Below are 16,323 nucleotides of genomic sequence, written 5' to 3'. Positions count from 1 at the left end.
TCTTGGTGATGGGCACTATGTGACTGCTTTCATTGCATTGTATGATAGGCTCATTTGTACTTCTCCACAAAAAATGTCCATACGGCTCAAAATTTTTGCATGCAGTCTGATGCAATATTCTAAACCCAATTCAAATTTGTATGCTTGTATCCAAAGTTACTCGTAACCTGAGGTACTATTGTGTGAATCTCTAGCATATGAGCACTGTATCTTTGCATCAGTTTGATGTCATTTACTAAGTTTTGTTACATTTTGCCCACTGATTGCAGTTATATGGAGGAAGATTCATTAGAAGCTGTCGGTTCTAAAGAAAATTGTATGCAGTCCTTGGTTTTATTGGAGCTATAGTACTACAGAATGCCAAAATGATTATTTCTTACGAAATTTTTATTTTTTCGTATATTGTCCGTATTGTTCGTCCTTTGGATTTAGAAGATGGAAATAGTTGCCGTAGATTGTCAGTGTATTCTCTGCATGCCATAAGGTAACAGTTATAGTTCAGTACATACTAGATTCTTGAACATTTTCATCATCTTCAAATTTTAGTGTTAATACTGTATTCTTCTTTGGCGCTTGATGTGAAATATTTATTCTTACGCGAATACAAATCCTTGTCCCGACGGGTAGTAGGTTTCCCAAAGCACCAGCCACCTGTTGACATACTACTGATAGATAGTTATTGGATCCTTTGACTGGCCAGATAGTACCATATTGAATATCTCTCTCTCTCTCTCTCTCTCTCTCTCTCTCTCTCTCTCTCTCTCTCTCTCTCTCTCTCTCTCTCTCTCGTTATGGCTCATTTTTCCTATGCCTACACATACACTGAATAGTCTGGCCTATTCTTTCCACATACAATACTCCTCTTTCCTAAAAGATCTGACTACACTTATTATCATCATCCTCATCATCTCCTCCTAGGCCTATTGATGCAAAGGCCCTCGCTTAGATTTCGCCAGTTGTCTCTATCTTGAGCTTTTAATTCAACAGTTTTCCATTCATCATCTCCTTCACACTTCATAGTCTTCAGCTATGTAGAACTGGGTCTTATAACTCTTCTAGGGCCTTGTGAAGCCCAGTTAAACATTTGGTGGTCTAATCTCTCTTGGGGACTGCAAAAGGCATGCCCAAACAATCTCCATCTACTTCTTATCACGATCTCATCCACTCATGGCACGCGAGTAATCTCTCTTATAATTTTGTTTCTAATCCTGTCCTGCCATTTAACTCCCAATATCTTTCTGAGGGCTTTGTTCTCAAATCTACTAAATCTGTTGGAGATTGTTCCATTGTCATACCATGAGTCATGTCCATATAGTAACACTGAACTCACTAAATTGATATATAGTCTGATTTTTCAATATTTAACTTAGCCGGTGATTATAATAGCTGCAACTCTGTTGCTCGACAGAAAAACTCTACGGAAAAATTCGCCAGCGATCGCTACACAGGTAGGGGGTGTACTCAACAGCGCCATCTGTCGTTCAGATACCCAGTACTCATTGTAAACAAAGAACTCAATTTTCTCTCTGTCGGGCTACCGGCAAGACCTACTAATTCGCTGTTGCTAACTGGATTTGTTTTCACAACTATTTGGTGAAGTACACTATTCTAGTTTTGAGCTTTCGCTATGCAGGTGTTTTATCTTCATCTTAAAACTTGAACTCGTTTTGGATAGATTTAATTATGGTGACAAAGAGAGTATGGACTTTCTTTCACTTTTAAATGGCTGACCCTTCCCTTAGACGGAAGTGTGTTTAGGATTTTAGTAATTATCTTATCACGTTATAGATTTTCCTCTATATATTTTATATCTCTCCGCCTTTATTAGGCCTCTTCGATTAACTTTCCATTTTTTATAAACATATAAAAATAAATTTTAATGCTTTGTTTATATAGACCTTTCCTGAGAGTAGGCGGTCCTAACTTGGAAACCGAAGTTAATCAACGTTGAGCCCTTTATATCGTCTTTAGCTTTTAATGAGCTAAGGATTTAAAACTTTTTAAATGTAATATTTTATGAAAGAATTTCTTTGATAGTCTTCGTACTGTTTTCAAAGATGAACTAACGTTTAGTTTTTTATGCTACGCAGTTGTTGACGTTCAGGACGTTCAACATGCGCTCTATCGTTACGATAGAGAGAGAGTGTATCACGGTTTCACTTTGCAGTAAGAGTAAATCGATTCTGACGTTTTGTTCATTCTTTCTTAGCTTAAATGTTTTAAATTCTAATTTAAAGGAACTTTTTATTTGAAAAACCTTTCAGTTTTTTCCTTTAGTCAAATAACATGTTTTTTTTTTTTGACGATATATAATTGGGCTCTTCTCTTAGGTGCGAAATCAAGAGAGAAAGAGAGAGAGAGATAGAGATGGAGGGAGAGAGAGGAGAGAAAACGTTCCGTTCAAGCGGGTAACGTTGTTCTCGTGTTACTCACGTCCCTAGTCGCTGTACGGGGAGGAAGGATAAAACGTTTTTAGGTTTTTATTCTCGTCCCCAGGCTATGTGCGGTGAGAGATTGAAAACGTAGTTATATGAACTAGTGTTTAGTCTCTTTCCCAGCCACTGTTTTTTCTTTTTATCTTAAAATATGTTTTCTGTTTTTTGCTGGTATTATGAGCTTGCATTATACGACTAATTTCGCAATTAATACCTTTTAATGAAGGGTAGAATTGCGTGTTTCAGTGTTGCGTCCGAGGCGCAAAGTGTTACAGTGTTGCGTCCGAGGGTTCGTCTGTTCGTGCCTGTCGTTCACCTAGTCCGGGACCTCTTACATGCTCCCAAGCCCAGGGGAGAAGTAATGTCAAACGACTTATGGGTTCGAGAGGCCTTGACCAACGAACAGACGTTTTCCCTCTATGGTATCGGGTGTATCTTACCAAGATCTCCCCTACCATAAGACGAGAGAGACGTTGTTTCTCCTCGCCATCCGTAGGCTTTTCGCATAAGAAACCTGTCACAAGGTTTCGAAGCCCTTAAGCGAAAGTCAGTCCTTTCAGGACAGGTCCAGCGTCCTGGTTACAGCCATTAGGACAGCTCTGACCCTATGCAGTCATCGGATAACTGCTCGCCGCCTAACAAAAGCGTAACACAGACTCCGAGAGTCTTTTTTTGTAGGCAAAGTGTTGCGGTCACAGACGTTACCCTCGTCTATTACCACAACCATTTCCGTTGATCCTTAAGGGGTTGTATGGCAAAACATGCAGTATATGCTTGCCTCCCTTATGGAAGACTATTCTGCCGATTAGTCCGTTGAGTCTAGCCGTTTATCTCATCGATATCCTGGCTTTCAGCCAACCTAACGTTCCTTTGTGCTTACTGTTGACGTTGGCGTAGCTTAGTCACGTCAGTCAGGTTGTTTAGAACCACACTCGATGCGGTCTCGTGTGGTTTTTCAGCCGCATTTGGACGTTAGGCCACTGGCTGATGCTCCTGTTGACGTTCAAGACGTTCACTAACAATCGGAGTTGACTTATTTTGACGCTGTGCGTCAACCTCCGCATTCTAGAGTTGTTTTGACTGCTCAGTCTAGGCAGTCAAAGCAGTCTCGAGTGGACGCTGTGCGTCCTCACGCACCTGTTGTGGTTGACAGTTCAGTTGTTGACAGTTCACAGACTGTCAAGCAGTTACATGACGTTGCGTTCTGGTCCGCTACTAATGCACCAGTGAGAGACTCAGCTTTTATCGGACAAGGTTCCTGTAGATGAGGAAGTTGCTGTTCTCCCTCCTACTGATATTCCCTTGAGGACTCTGTCAGATGGAGAGGAGCCTAAAGCTGCTTAGCCTCCTATGGACTTTAATTAAATCATGATGATTTTTTTAAGGATCTTCGTCCGGATCTTTTTGTAACTGCTGCTCCTCGTTCGCCTAAACGTCAGAGCTTACACTAGGCCTAGCTACTTCGAAGCCGTTGTTTTTAAGCTAGTGCTCTCTCGCTCTCCTAGAGAGCGTTACGTTGGCTAGGCGACTGGTTTTTCACCAGGAGGAGTTTGGGGGATACAGCCTTTGCTTTCCCTTCTTTTAAACTGGTTTATAGAGCGAGAGTCTGATATGACACGAGAGAAGTTCTCGGCTTGGGAGTTCATGCCTCTGCCCAGATAGACTTCTCAATTCTGGTAGACTCTCCCTGGCGCCTAGCCAGGAGACGCTCCAAGTTGTTTACAGGTCAACTTCACAGCTGTTGTCGAGCCTTTGAAGTTTTGCTGTACTATTATGTCACGCATAACAAGGCTTTCAGGGATGGTAAACGGTTCCGCCTCAGTCGCTAACCCCGTCTGTTGCCACACCTGCTCCCGTAGACCCTAAATGGGCTTTGCTGCAAGACATGCAGTCCAAGCTTGCGTCCTTGATAGAGGACTTAAATGCGGAGAAGAACCTTCTGGCCAACAACCTTCCAACCGGTTGGTTGTGCGCCCTGTTGACGCTGAGGTAACCTACTCGCGTCTGCCAGTTGAGGTAGTTCCTCCACCGATGCGACCCAGTGTGGGTTGCCAGCCGCACGTTGACGTTAAGCGACGCTCGGAGGTGGTTGTTGACGTTCAGGACGTTCAACAACCAGCAGAGGTAACTTGTTTTGACGCAGTGCGTCAACCTCAGCAACCCGGTAGGGTGTTGACTGCACAACCCAGACGGTCTAGACAGTCTCGGGTTGACGCTGTGCTTCCTCGCGCACCCATGGTTGTTGACAGTTCACAGACTGTGCAGCAGTTCCATGATATTGCGTCCGGGTCCGTCACGCATCCACCAGTGCGACCGGATTCAGCGAGCCAGACGTTGCCCACTCCGTTGCCGTTTCCTCATCAGTTTCGGATGAGGAACCCTCTGATGAGGACGTTGCTGAACAACAAGACGATCAGCCCCCAGCCCTGCTATCCATCCAGAAGATGCTGAAGAAGGAACGCTGCTCAGTCAGGCTGTGTATGAGTCTGGTAGGGACGCTGTCATCCGTGGATCAATTTGTGTCACTAGGAAGACTACACCTCCGTCCTCTTCAATACCATCTAGCTTTTCACTGGAAAAAGGACAAGACGCTAGAAGCGGTCTCGATCCCGGTTTCCGAAAAGATAAAGTCTTGTCTGACTTGGTGAAAGGACAATATCAACCTAAGAGAGGGTCTTCCCCTGGCTGTTCAGACTCCCAACCACGTTCTCTTCTCGGACGCATCGGACGTAGGCTGGGGTGCGACATTAGACGGTCGGGAATGCTCGGGAATATGGAACTCGAGTCAAAGGACAATGCATTTCAACTGCAAGGAGCTACTGGCAGTACGTCTGGCCTGGAAAAGCTTCAGGTCTCTCCTTCAAGGCAAAGTGGTGGAGGTGAACTCGGACAACACCACGGCTTTGGCGTACATCTCCAAGCAAGGAGGGACCTACTCTCTGACGTTGTACGAGATCGCAAGGGACCTCCTCACCTGGTCAAAAGGTCTAAACATATCACTAGTAACGAGGTTCATCCAAGGCAACTTGAATGTCATGGCAGATTGTCTCAGTCGGAAGGGACAAATAATTCCAACAGAATGGACCCTCCTCAAGGATGTATGCAAGAGACTTTGGGCCACCTGGGGCCAGCCAACCATAGATCTCTTCGCAACCTTGATGACCAAGAGGCTCCCAATATTTTGCTCACCAATCCCGGACCCAGCAGCAGTTCATATAGATGCCTTTCTCCTAGATTGGTCACATCTAGATCTATATGCATTCCCTCCGTTCAAGATTGTCAACAAGGTACTGCAGAAGTTCGCCTCTCACGAAGGGACAAGGTTGACGCTAGTTGCTCCCCTCTGGCCCGCGAGAGAATGGTTCACCGAGGTACTTCGATGGCTAGTAGACGTTCCCAGAACACTTCCCCTAAGGGTGGACCTTCTACGTCAGCCACACGTAAAGAAGGTACACCAAGGCCTCCACGCTCTTCGTCTGACTGCCTTCAGACTATCGAAAGACTCTCGAGAGCTAGAGGCTTTTCGAAGGAGGCAGCCAGAGCGATTGCTAGAGCAAGGAGAACATCCACCCTTAGAGTCTACCAATCGAAGTGGGAAATCTTCCGAAACTGGTGCAAGTCAGTATCCGTATCCTCGACCAGTACCTCTGTAACTCAAATAGCTGACTTCCTCTTATATCTGAGGAAAGAACGATCTCTTTCAGCTCCCACTATCAAGGGTTACAGAAGCATGTTGGCATCAGTCTTCCGTCACAGAGGCTTAGATCTTTTTAACAATAAAGATCTACAGGACCTCCTTAAGTCTTTTGAGACCACGAAGGAGCGTCGTTTGGTTACACCTGGTTGGAATTTAGACGTGGTACTAAGATTCCTTATGTCAGACAGGTTCGAGCCGCTACAATCAGCCTCCCTGAAAGATCTCACCTTAAAGACTCTTTTCCTGGTATGCTTAGCCACAGCTAAAAGAGTCAGTGAGATTCATGCCTTCAGCAAGAACATCGGATTCTCATCTGAAACGGCTACATGTTCTCTACAACTTGGTTTTCTAGCCAAAAACGAGCTGCCTTCTCGACCTTGGCCAAAATCGTTCGATATTCCAAGCTTATCGTATGGTTGGAAATGAACTAGAAAGAGTCTTATGCCCTGTAAGAGCTCTTAAGTTCTATTTAAAACGAACTAAACCTTTACGAGGCCCGTCTGAAGCTTTATGGTGTTCAGTTAAGAAACCATCTTTGCCTATGTCAAAGAATGCTTTATCCTATTTTATCAGACTGTTAATACGAGAAGCTCATTCCCATCTGAATGAGGAAGACCAAGCTTTGCTGAAGGTAAGGACACTCGAAGTTAGAGCTGTCGCAACTTCCGTGGCCTTTAAACAAAATAGATCTCTGCGAAGTATAATCGACGCAACCTATTGGAAAAGCAAGTCAGTGTTCGCGTCTTTTTATCTTAAGGATGTCCAGTCTCTTTACGAGAACTGCTACTCTCTGGGACCATTCGTAGCAGCGAGTGCAGTAGTGGGTGAGGGCTCAACCACTACAATTCCCTAATTCCATAACCTTTTTAATCTTTCTCTTGAAATGTTTTTATTGTTGTTTTTGGGTTGTCCGGAAGGCTAAGAAGCCTTTCGCATCCTAGTTGATTTGGCGGGTGGTCAAAGTCATTTCTTGAGAAGCGCCTAGATTAGAGGTTTTGATGAGGTACTGTTGTATGGGTTGCAACCCTTGATACTTCAGCTCCTAGGAGTCGCTCAGCATCCTAAGAGGATCGCAAGGCTCCGTAAGGAAGACGTACTTAAAAAGGCAGAGTAATTGTTCAAGTCGACTTCCTTACCAGGTACCTATTTATTTTGTTTAGTTATTTTGATAACTTCCAAAATGAAATAAAAATTCTTAGCTCATATGATGTAAACATATTTTGCTGGTCTCTACCCACCCCCCTGGGTGTGAATCAGCTATTATAATCACCGGCTAAGTTAAATATTGAAAAATGTTATTTTAATAATAAAATAAATTTTTGAATATACTTACCCGGTGATTATAAATTAAAGGACCCTCCCTTCCTCCCCAATAGAGACACAGTGGACCGAGGAGAAAATTGAGTTCTTTGTTTACAATGAGTACTGGGTATCTGAACGACAGATGGCGCTGTTGAGTACACCCCCTACCTGTGTAGCGATCGCTGGCGAATTTTTCCGTAGAGTTTTTCTGTCGAGCAACAGAGTTGCAGCTATTATAATCACCGGGTAAGTATATTCAAAAATTTATTTTATTATCAAAATAACATTTTTATATGTAATTTCAGGCGATTTGATTTCCAAACTTTACTTAACCTAGCCATTGTCTGATTTACTTTTTTCAATCTTTCACTAAAATCTAATTCTAAAGACCATGTATTTGAAATCATAGTTCCTAAGTTCTTAAATGATTCTACCTCGTTAATTCTTTCTCCTTCCAATGATTTTTTGTCTTCCATTGCATATTCAGTTCTCATTATCTCTGTTTTTCTTCTATTGATTTTGAGCCTAATGTCATGTGGTATTTCATGCATTCTGGTAAGCAAGCATTGCAAATCCTATGGTGTTCTGCTAATAAGGACAGTATCATCAGCATACTCTAGGTCAGCTAATTTCCTATTAATAATCCAATCCAATCCTACACCTCCATCTCTTAACTATTCTACGCATTACAAAATCCACGAGAAGGATAAACAACATAGGTGACATCACATTCTCTTGGAGTACTCCGCTGTTCACTCAAAATTCTTATGATAGGACTCCACTAACATTAACATTGCACTTGCTATGCTCATGAACAGACTTAATCAAATTCACATACAGTTTTTAAGAATAATAACATAATAACGCATAATGCTCCAAAAAATTGGCCGGTGCACACTATCAAAGGCCTTTTCTTAGTCCACAAATGCCATCAAAAGTTGATTTTCATATTCTACACAATACTGTACAACATGTCTCAAAAGGAAAATTTGGTCAGTACAACTTCTTTTTCTAAATCCTGCTTGTTCATCTCTAAACTTTTCATCTATCTTTCTCTCTAATCTCTTTAGAATAAGCATACTATATATTTTCATGACAACTGACGTAAGTGTGTTGCCTCTGTAGTTATTGCTATCAGTCAGGTCTCCCTATTTGTTCACCAAACTAACAAACCATACGTTATTTATAAATGGATATTCTTTCGGCAAAGCTGGAAGGTACCCAAAGACTGGGTAGGGATTGGCTACGGGTACCAGCCACCTGTATATATACAGTACTGTACATGTACTGTACTCACAGAATGGTGAACTAGTCACTTTTTCTTGTTGGCTTCTAGAGAGTGGTTCTCTCTCTCTGTCTCTCTCTCTCTCTCTCTCTCTCTCTCTCTCTCTCTCTCTCTCTCTCTCTCTCTCTCTCTCTCTCTCTCTCTCTCTCCTCCTCAAGGTTGCCATAGACAATGACGAACATTGTTGTTCACGCTCATTTTACGTCGACTCTTTTTCGGTGTCATTGTGCTTTTTCATTAACGCTCCCATGCGAACATGCCCTGGTTGCGAGGGTCGCCCTTGCTGGCTTTATGTCGTCAGTGGCGTTATGACAAGTGTAGGGAGTAGTCTGCCTCCTAGTGAAAGAAGTTTGGACGACACAGTGAGAAGGAGGTAGGCCCGGTTGCTCTCACTCAAGAGTCTAACTCGTAGGCAAAGCTATCTTAAGTAGTGGTCTGCGGACTGTGGCCAGACATAACACCCAGATTTCCGAGTGTATGAATGCCAACCACACTCCAACATTTCACTACATCGCGAGTTTCTTCTTCTTTTCCCTTTTGTACACCTCTTTCCAAAGCTCTTCCTCGACCGTTTTCCTCCAAGAAACGACCGAAGAGGAGCGCATTCCTTTTAACTCCTGGGCAATCTCAGTGACTTGGGGGTGTTGTTGCTTCCCCTAGAGAAAAAACTTCTTATTCTGCTGCTAAGATGCCCTTCTCTATTTCAGATGTTTTGCAGGCCTGGCCGTCCTTAGGGATTTCTTCCCCTTCGAAGGAAGTGCTTCTGCTTCAACGTGGGGCAGAGGGGGATTCTTCACATGTTACCAACTTCGCCCTGAGCATTTGTGAGGTTCTCCTTTCACCCTCCGGACTGCCTCCTGCTGATGACTAGCCTTCTCACCATCCTGTGACGTCATCGTCTCCTAATTTACAGACAGGAACTTATGGTCTATTAAATTTCTTATTCCTGATCTAGATATAAATCTCTGGCATCGTCGTTCAATTAGTTCATTATGCATGTCACATAAGATTTTTTATAATTCTGACCATTCTTTACATTTAGATCTTCCTGGACAGTTCCATCCTGTTTGTTATACTAGGTAAGCAGTTAATTCTAATAGTTAGGCCTTCTCCATCACGAGGCTCAATACTACACAGTACTCTAGAAGTTTTTTATTCCAGCTGTTACCAAGTTGGGGAATGCTCTTCCTCATCGAGTAGTTAAATCAGTAGCACTTCAAAAGCTCAAACTTGCAGCAAATGTTTTTATAGTTTTATAGTTTATAAATCAAATATCTATTTTAATGTTAATATTTTTAAAATATTTTGTTTTAATTTTCATTACGTACTTATATCGTTTATTTATTTCCTTATTTCCTTTCCTCACTGGGTTATTTTTCCCTGTTGGAACCCTCTGGCTTATAGCATTTTGCTTTTCCAACTAGGGTTGTAGCTTAGCTAGTAATAATAATAACAATAATTTGTTTCTCCCCTTAGGAATGTTTCCAGCCTGCAGGCTAACCTCCATCCTACTGCAGTTGCAGACAGTCTCCAGGTGGACAGCTCTTCATCTGATCATCGATTGCAAGGACAAGACTCGCCACCTTGTCTTCCTGGTCCTTCAGGATGTCGTTCGCTACAATCCAATGATGAGATCAGAATTTCTTCTGATCAATGATCGCAGGTACGAGACTCATCAACTCGTATTCCTGGTCAGTCACCCTAGGGATGTCATTTGCGACAGTCCATTGATGAGATCAGAATTTCTTCTGATCAAAGATCGTAGGAACAAGACTCATCAACTCGTCTCCTTGGTCGGTTACTCTTGGAATGCCATACGCAACAATCCTATGATGAAGTAAGGATATCACAATTTCGGCTCTTTTCTTTATGAAAGCGTTGTAACTCTCTAGCTTCATGCTCACAAGACCGGAGGTTATCACGGTCTCAGTATTCTAATAAGAGTTCAAGATCACAATCTGTATGCTCGCAATCATGAGATTTAAGCTCATGTTCACGAGATTCACGCTCGTGGTCACGAGATAAACGATCTCAGTCACAATCTGGACGTTCATGTTCACGATCTAGACATTCACGTTCACAGGGACGGTGGTCATGATCGCCTGATGTTCGCATTCATGAGCAAAACGTTCGCGTCTCACGTTCATGAGAGTGGCGTTCGTGATCGCCCGATTCATGTTTACGATCATGAATAGAACGCTCGTGATTCCTACATTCAATTGCAAATTTTATTCTATGCTCATCTTCTAGAAGCATAGTTGTATCAAACCTAGGTATTCTATCTACCTTTCTGTTGGGTGCTTTCAGTTTTAATTTCAGTGTGGCAATGAGGAGCTAGTGATCACTCCCAGTATCTGCACTTCTATAGCTTCTTACATTTGTCAGAGTCCTTCTTTTATCTTTATTAATGGCAATGTGATCTATTTGATTTTTTTAATTGCCACATAGTGAAGTCCATGTATATTTGTGGATGTCCTGATGCCCGCAAAAGAGTACCTCCAATGCCAAGATTGTTTGTTGATCAGAAACTTATAGCGTGTGTTCCATTTTCATTAGCAACTTTGCCAAGACCCTAAACGCCGGTCACATTCTCTATACCTTGATTATTAAATGTTGAAGGCCCAAGTTTGCAAAAGCCAGACCCCTTTCACGGCCTTTTGTTTGCGAGAGTATACCCACAATTCCCTTGACACATTTGTGCTTGGACCTGTGGTGGCTGCTCAAGCCGTTGTGTAACCAGCCCAGCTCTCATATGTGACAAAGATGCCTCTCGTCTAAGGTAGTACAGTATGTAGATGTAATTCTGGAATGGATGGTGGTATGGCTGGCTCTTCTTTATTCTCCTTTCCTTCTCCCGGAGACCAAGTGGTTGAAATATTACATACTGGATTGGACCTGATGCTGGTAAGTTACACTTCGGATCTCCATTCTTTAGGTCTAAAGAAATATCTCTTCCATCCTCCTTTCACGAGCAGGGGGCTGGATGGTGGACTGTATACCAACCTATGAGTCACCATACAAGGTACAGTATGTGTTTCCAACTAAGGCCTCCTTTCGGGGGAAAGGAATCATCCACCCAACTGGAGAGTATAGATGTACTTCTCACTATCCTCATCTGGCTGTTTTAAAAAGTTTTACTTTCAGTTTGAATAAATTGTCTTACAGATAATGTTCAAAGGATATTAATGGAAGAAGCCAAGAATAAAGCAGTGTTTCTTGATACAGGTACCGGCCAAGTACTATCAGACTTTCATCCTTATGAAAATCAGGTAGTAGGTTGCTAGGTTCATTGCTTTGCACAGATCAATCAATGATCACTTCAGGGAAGAAAATGAACAATGCAGTTTAGGTTCTAAAGGGACTGCCATCCCACCTACCAGTGAGTCTCCCTAATTAAATGACGAGGCCTTGTATGCCGCATAGGAACAAAGCAAAAATTTTAAGAATAAGTAAGTTATATTTTTCCTAGCCATACAAATCCCCTTAAATCCAACTTCCCTCTTCAACCCGAAAGGTGGAAAGTGAAGGTTTCACAGCTGGAATGGGAGCAGGGCTACTCGCCCTTCACCCTAACAATTAGGATAAATGCTTATTATCCAACTTTAGCAAGCAACTCCAGCTCGTGCTGAATCATTCTCGCTAATTAAAGGACTCTGGTTTGTAGGGTAGAAAAAATAAAATGGTTTGTATGGGTAGAAAAAATGCAAATTACTTTGGAAAATTGTGATATTGGTGATTTAACTGTTGATCCTGTGCTTGAAATATGTCAGTGATGTTTACTTTACCTATTTCCATCTTGGTAATTTTATTTATGGTTTTCCAGGAACATGTGCGCTTGCAAAGTGTTAGGACAAGGCAGCATGATTCGCCTGGGCTTTGTTGTAGCACAATCTGGACTAAAAAATGAATTAATATATGTCCCACCATCAGCCCCTCAAGAAACAAAACATCCTGTACTAGCTTTCTTTGGTGGAGATGTCCAGGTACAGTATGTATTAAAGTGTCTTGGATTGTTAATTTACCCCTGTAGGAATCTTATTTGTTCCTATATATATTATAAACCTTTGCCCTTTAATAGGAATATGGCTACAACAAAACTGGAGATGGGCATTCAAACTTGTAACCAGTTTGTAATAGTAGCTGGTGGGTGATGGGTTGGACCCATCCACCCACCTAGTAGTGCAACCTTCATTTTGATTTTGGGTCCCAGAGAGTACAGATGTACTTCTCACCATCCTCATCCAGCAGTTTTAAAAAATTTTTCTTTCAGTTTGAATAAATGGTCTTATAGATAGATATGTTCAAAGGATATTAATGGAAGAAGCCAAGAATAATGCAGCATTTCCTGATACAGGTACTGTTTAACTGTAATTGTGTTACAGTTTTCTGTGCTACCTGCCGTTATACAATATGCTTGTTCCTGTTTGGCGGCATATCTGTTGCTCTTCTATCCATGGTGTGTGTGGCCTCACAATGACAACGAAGACAATATGAAGCTCGAGTTGGTTTTCTATGCGTATTGCTGGTATTCATTATGAAGAAGAGTTTGTCTACTGCTGAATGTAAATGGGAGTGGAAGTGGCACTGCAATTCTTTTTTCTTTAGTGTCTGCCAATCTTGGAATGCTCCAAGGACCTAACACCCGGCTGCACTGTTGTGGCCTCTTCTCCCTGAGAGCGTTAACATCACCCTGCAAAACTCCAGAGAAAACAAACTTCAAGTTCTCCCTTCTTGCCTGCCTCATCTTGCCGAGTCTTCGTTGCAACTTCTGGAGAATGAGTAGAAAATAGCATATCTCATACAGTACTGTTATCTCCTAGTGGAAGAGACATTGAAAGTACCATTAACCTCTCTTGAGTGAGGGCAGAGAGTTGTTCCATAGCTGGAAGAAACACTGGTACATATAATGCTGGGACATAGGTGTCTAGGTACTCAGTGGGGGTGTTTTCACATCTTTTACCTTAGCCTAGTCTCTTGACGGGAGTTGCCTCAGAACTGGAAGAAATATCTGTTCTCACAACTCCTGTATGAACTGAGCATACGCATTGCCTGTTGGAATAAAAAGGCACTGTTCTTCCTTCCTTCTTCCTTGACATTCTCTCTCCTCCCTGCCGAAGAGATATCAATATTTTCTGCCTTCCCTTCACCTGTTGCAGAGTTCCAGAGTCGATAACCCAGTCTTCCGATGTGAAACCTGCCAAGGAAGAAGTCATCAAAGTACAGGACTACCGGGCTTTTCATATTTCCAGAGTCTCGGTCTGGTCCAATACATGGTTTTCTGGGAGGAACCACACTGTACTGTACCAAAACCCTTTGCAACTCAAGTATAAAGGCTTATACCCCTGCTTACAGTGTAAAGTCTCGTAAGAGATGAAGCACTAATGCTGTTGGTCAGGACCCAAAGCCTTAATCTTGTCTCTCTCTTGCCTGGAACATTCCCCGGGCGCTTCTGTGATACATTCACCATGCACGCAAACTTCAAATGCCCTTCTATTTAAAGAGAGGAGAGATTGCTTGTGATTGGCCTACATGGACTTCTTCAGCTTTCTCTGAGAAGAATTGGGAGAATTGAAAGGGAAGAGGGAGGAGGAGGGGGAGGGTAGCTTTACTCGATAGTGTATCCTTATTCTCAATTGCCTAGGAGTTAGTATTTGGTCCAGAAGGACCGATCACCTGGTAGTGGTTAGAATAGAAGTCAATGTCTCCCCAACCTTATAGACCCCAAGGGTACCAGTTGGTGAGAAAACTCTGTAGTGTCTCAAAAGTGAACAGCAATAGCTGTTACTCCAAGCTCTAAACTGCTAAACATGCTGACAGGGACCTATCAGCATGTGAGTGCCATCAGCTACGCTCGGTACCATAATAGCACAAGTCCATCCATCCATATACCAAGGCACTTCCCCCAATTTTGGGGGGTAGCCGACACCATCAATGAAACATAACAAAAAGGGGACTTCTACTCTCTATGTTCCTTCAGCCGAATCAGGGACTCAACCGAGTTCAGCTGGTACTGCTAGGGTGCCACAGCCCAACCTCCCACATTTCCACCACAGATGAAGCTTCATAATGCTGACTCCCCTACTGCTGCTACCTCCGCGGTCATCTAAGGCACCGGAGGAAGCAGCAGGGCCTACTGGAACTGCGTCACAATCGCTCGCCATTCATTCCTATTTCTAGCACGCTCTCTTGCCTCTCTCACATCTATCCTCCTATCACCCAGAGCTTTCTTCACACCATCCATCCACCCAAACCTTGGCCTTCCTCTTGTACTTCTCCCATCAACTTTTGCATGCATCACCTTCTTTAGCAGACAACCATTTTCCATTCTCTCAACATGGCCAAACCACCTCAACACATTCGTATCCACTCTAGCCGCTAGCTCCTTTCTTACACCCGTTCTCTCCCTCACCACTTCGTTCCTAACCCTATAGCACAAGTAGTGTAAATAATTTCCATACCATCAGCTATGCTCAGTACCATAATAGCACAAGTAGTGTAAATAATTTCCATACCATCAGCTATGCTCAGTACCATAATAGCACAAGTAGTGTAAATAATTTCCATACCATCAGCTATGCTCAGTACCATAATAGCACAAGTAGTGTAAATAATTTCCATAATGGCCTCCAGTATGGTTGATTGCAATCGATTTGACTTTTTACCTGCAACTGATGAAACAGCAGAACTGTCACACCAGGTTCATGAATGCCCAATGACCCTAAAGGTACCAGCTGATGCATGAGCTCCATATTGACATGAGGCAGTAGAATGAACAATACCTATATAGGCCTACCATATAGGGCCATTTAAGGGGATCGTCCTCCATGTCCGCCATTTTTTTTTCTAATGATCCAAATTACACCATTTCTATATATATATATATATATATATATATATATATATATATATATATATATATATATATATATATATATACATATATATATATATATATATATATATATGTATGTATATATATATATATATATATATATATATATATATATATATATATATATATATATATATATATATATATATATATGTATATATATATATATATATATATATATATATATATATATATATATATATATATATATATATATATATATATATATATGTATATATATATATATATATATATAGATTAGTGTCAGGTTAAGATTTCCTTTTATGGGCTCTCGTGGCATGGTTGGTTTCGACCTGGCCTTTCATTAGAAGGGGCTAGCGTTCGATCCCAAGTATGAGGTAGAAATTTATTTCTATTTGAACACGATGTTGTGTTGATATTTATCCATATTGACTCATTAGGGGTAATTTGAATGAATTACTACCAATTGTGTCACGTGGTGGCCCGGGGAAATCTGGTAAAACTCGCTGGTAAAGAGACTGATGTCTCACCAGGTAAATCCTCGGACAGCTAGATTAGTGTCAGGTTAAGATTTCCTTTTATGGGCTCTCGTGGCATGGTTGGTTTCGACCTGGCCTTTCATTAGAAGGGGCTAGCGTTCGATCCCAAGTATGAGGTAGAAATTTATTTCTATTTGAACACGATGTTGTGTTGATATTTATCCATATTGACTCATTAGGGGTAATTTGAA

At 42.0% G+C, this 16,323-nt stretch overlaps 1 protein-coding gene across 1 annotated transcript in view; it reads left to right on the top strand.

Annotated features, from left to right (window-relative positions):
- The first annotated feature begins 267 nt into the window (after positions 1-267).
- The window catches only part of LOC137630484 (mitochondrial protein C2orf69 homolog), a 59,964-nt gene continuing 43,908 nt past the window's right edge, over positions 268-16,323 (top strand). Inside the window, exons 1-2 of the mRNA XM_068361982.1 lie at positions 268-484; positions 12,543-12,702. Of these exons, the coding sequence (XP_068218083.1) occupies positions 366-484; positions 12,543-12,702 (279 nt within the window). The 5' untranslated portion in view covers positions 268-365. The remainder of the gene's footprint in view (positions 485-12,542; positions 12,703-16,323) is intronic.

Source organism: Palaemon carinicauda, chromosome 38 (assembly GCF_036898095.1).
Source record: "Palaemon carinicauda isolate YSFRI2023 chromosome 38, ASM3689809v2, whole genome shotgun sequence".
NCBI classification, from domain to species: Eukaryota; Metazoa; Arthropoda; class Malacostraca; order Decapoda; family Palaemonidae; genus Palaemon; species Palaemon carinicauda.
The sequence above is the reverse complement of the archived record's forward strand: the minus strand, read 5'-3'. Positions and strand labels throughout refer to the sequence as shown.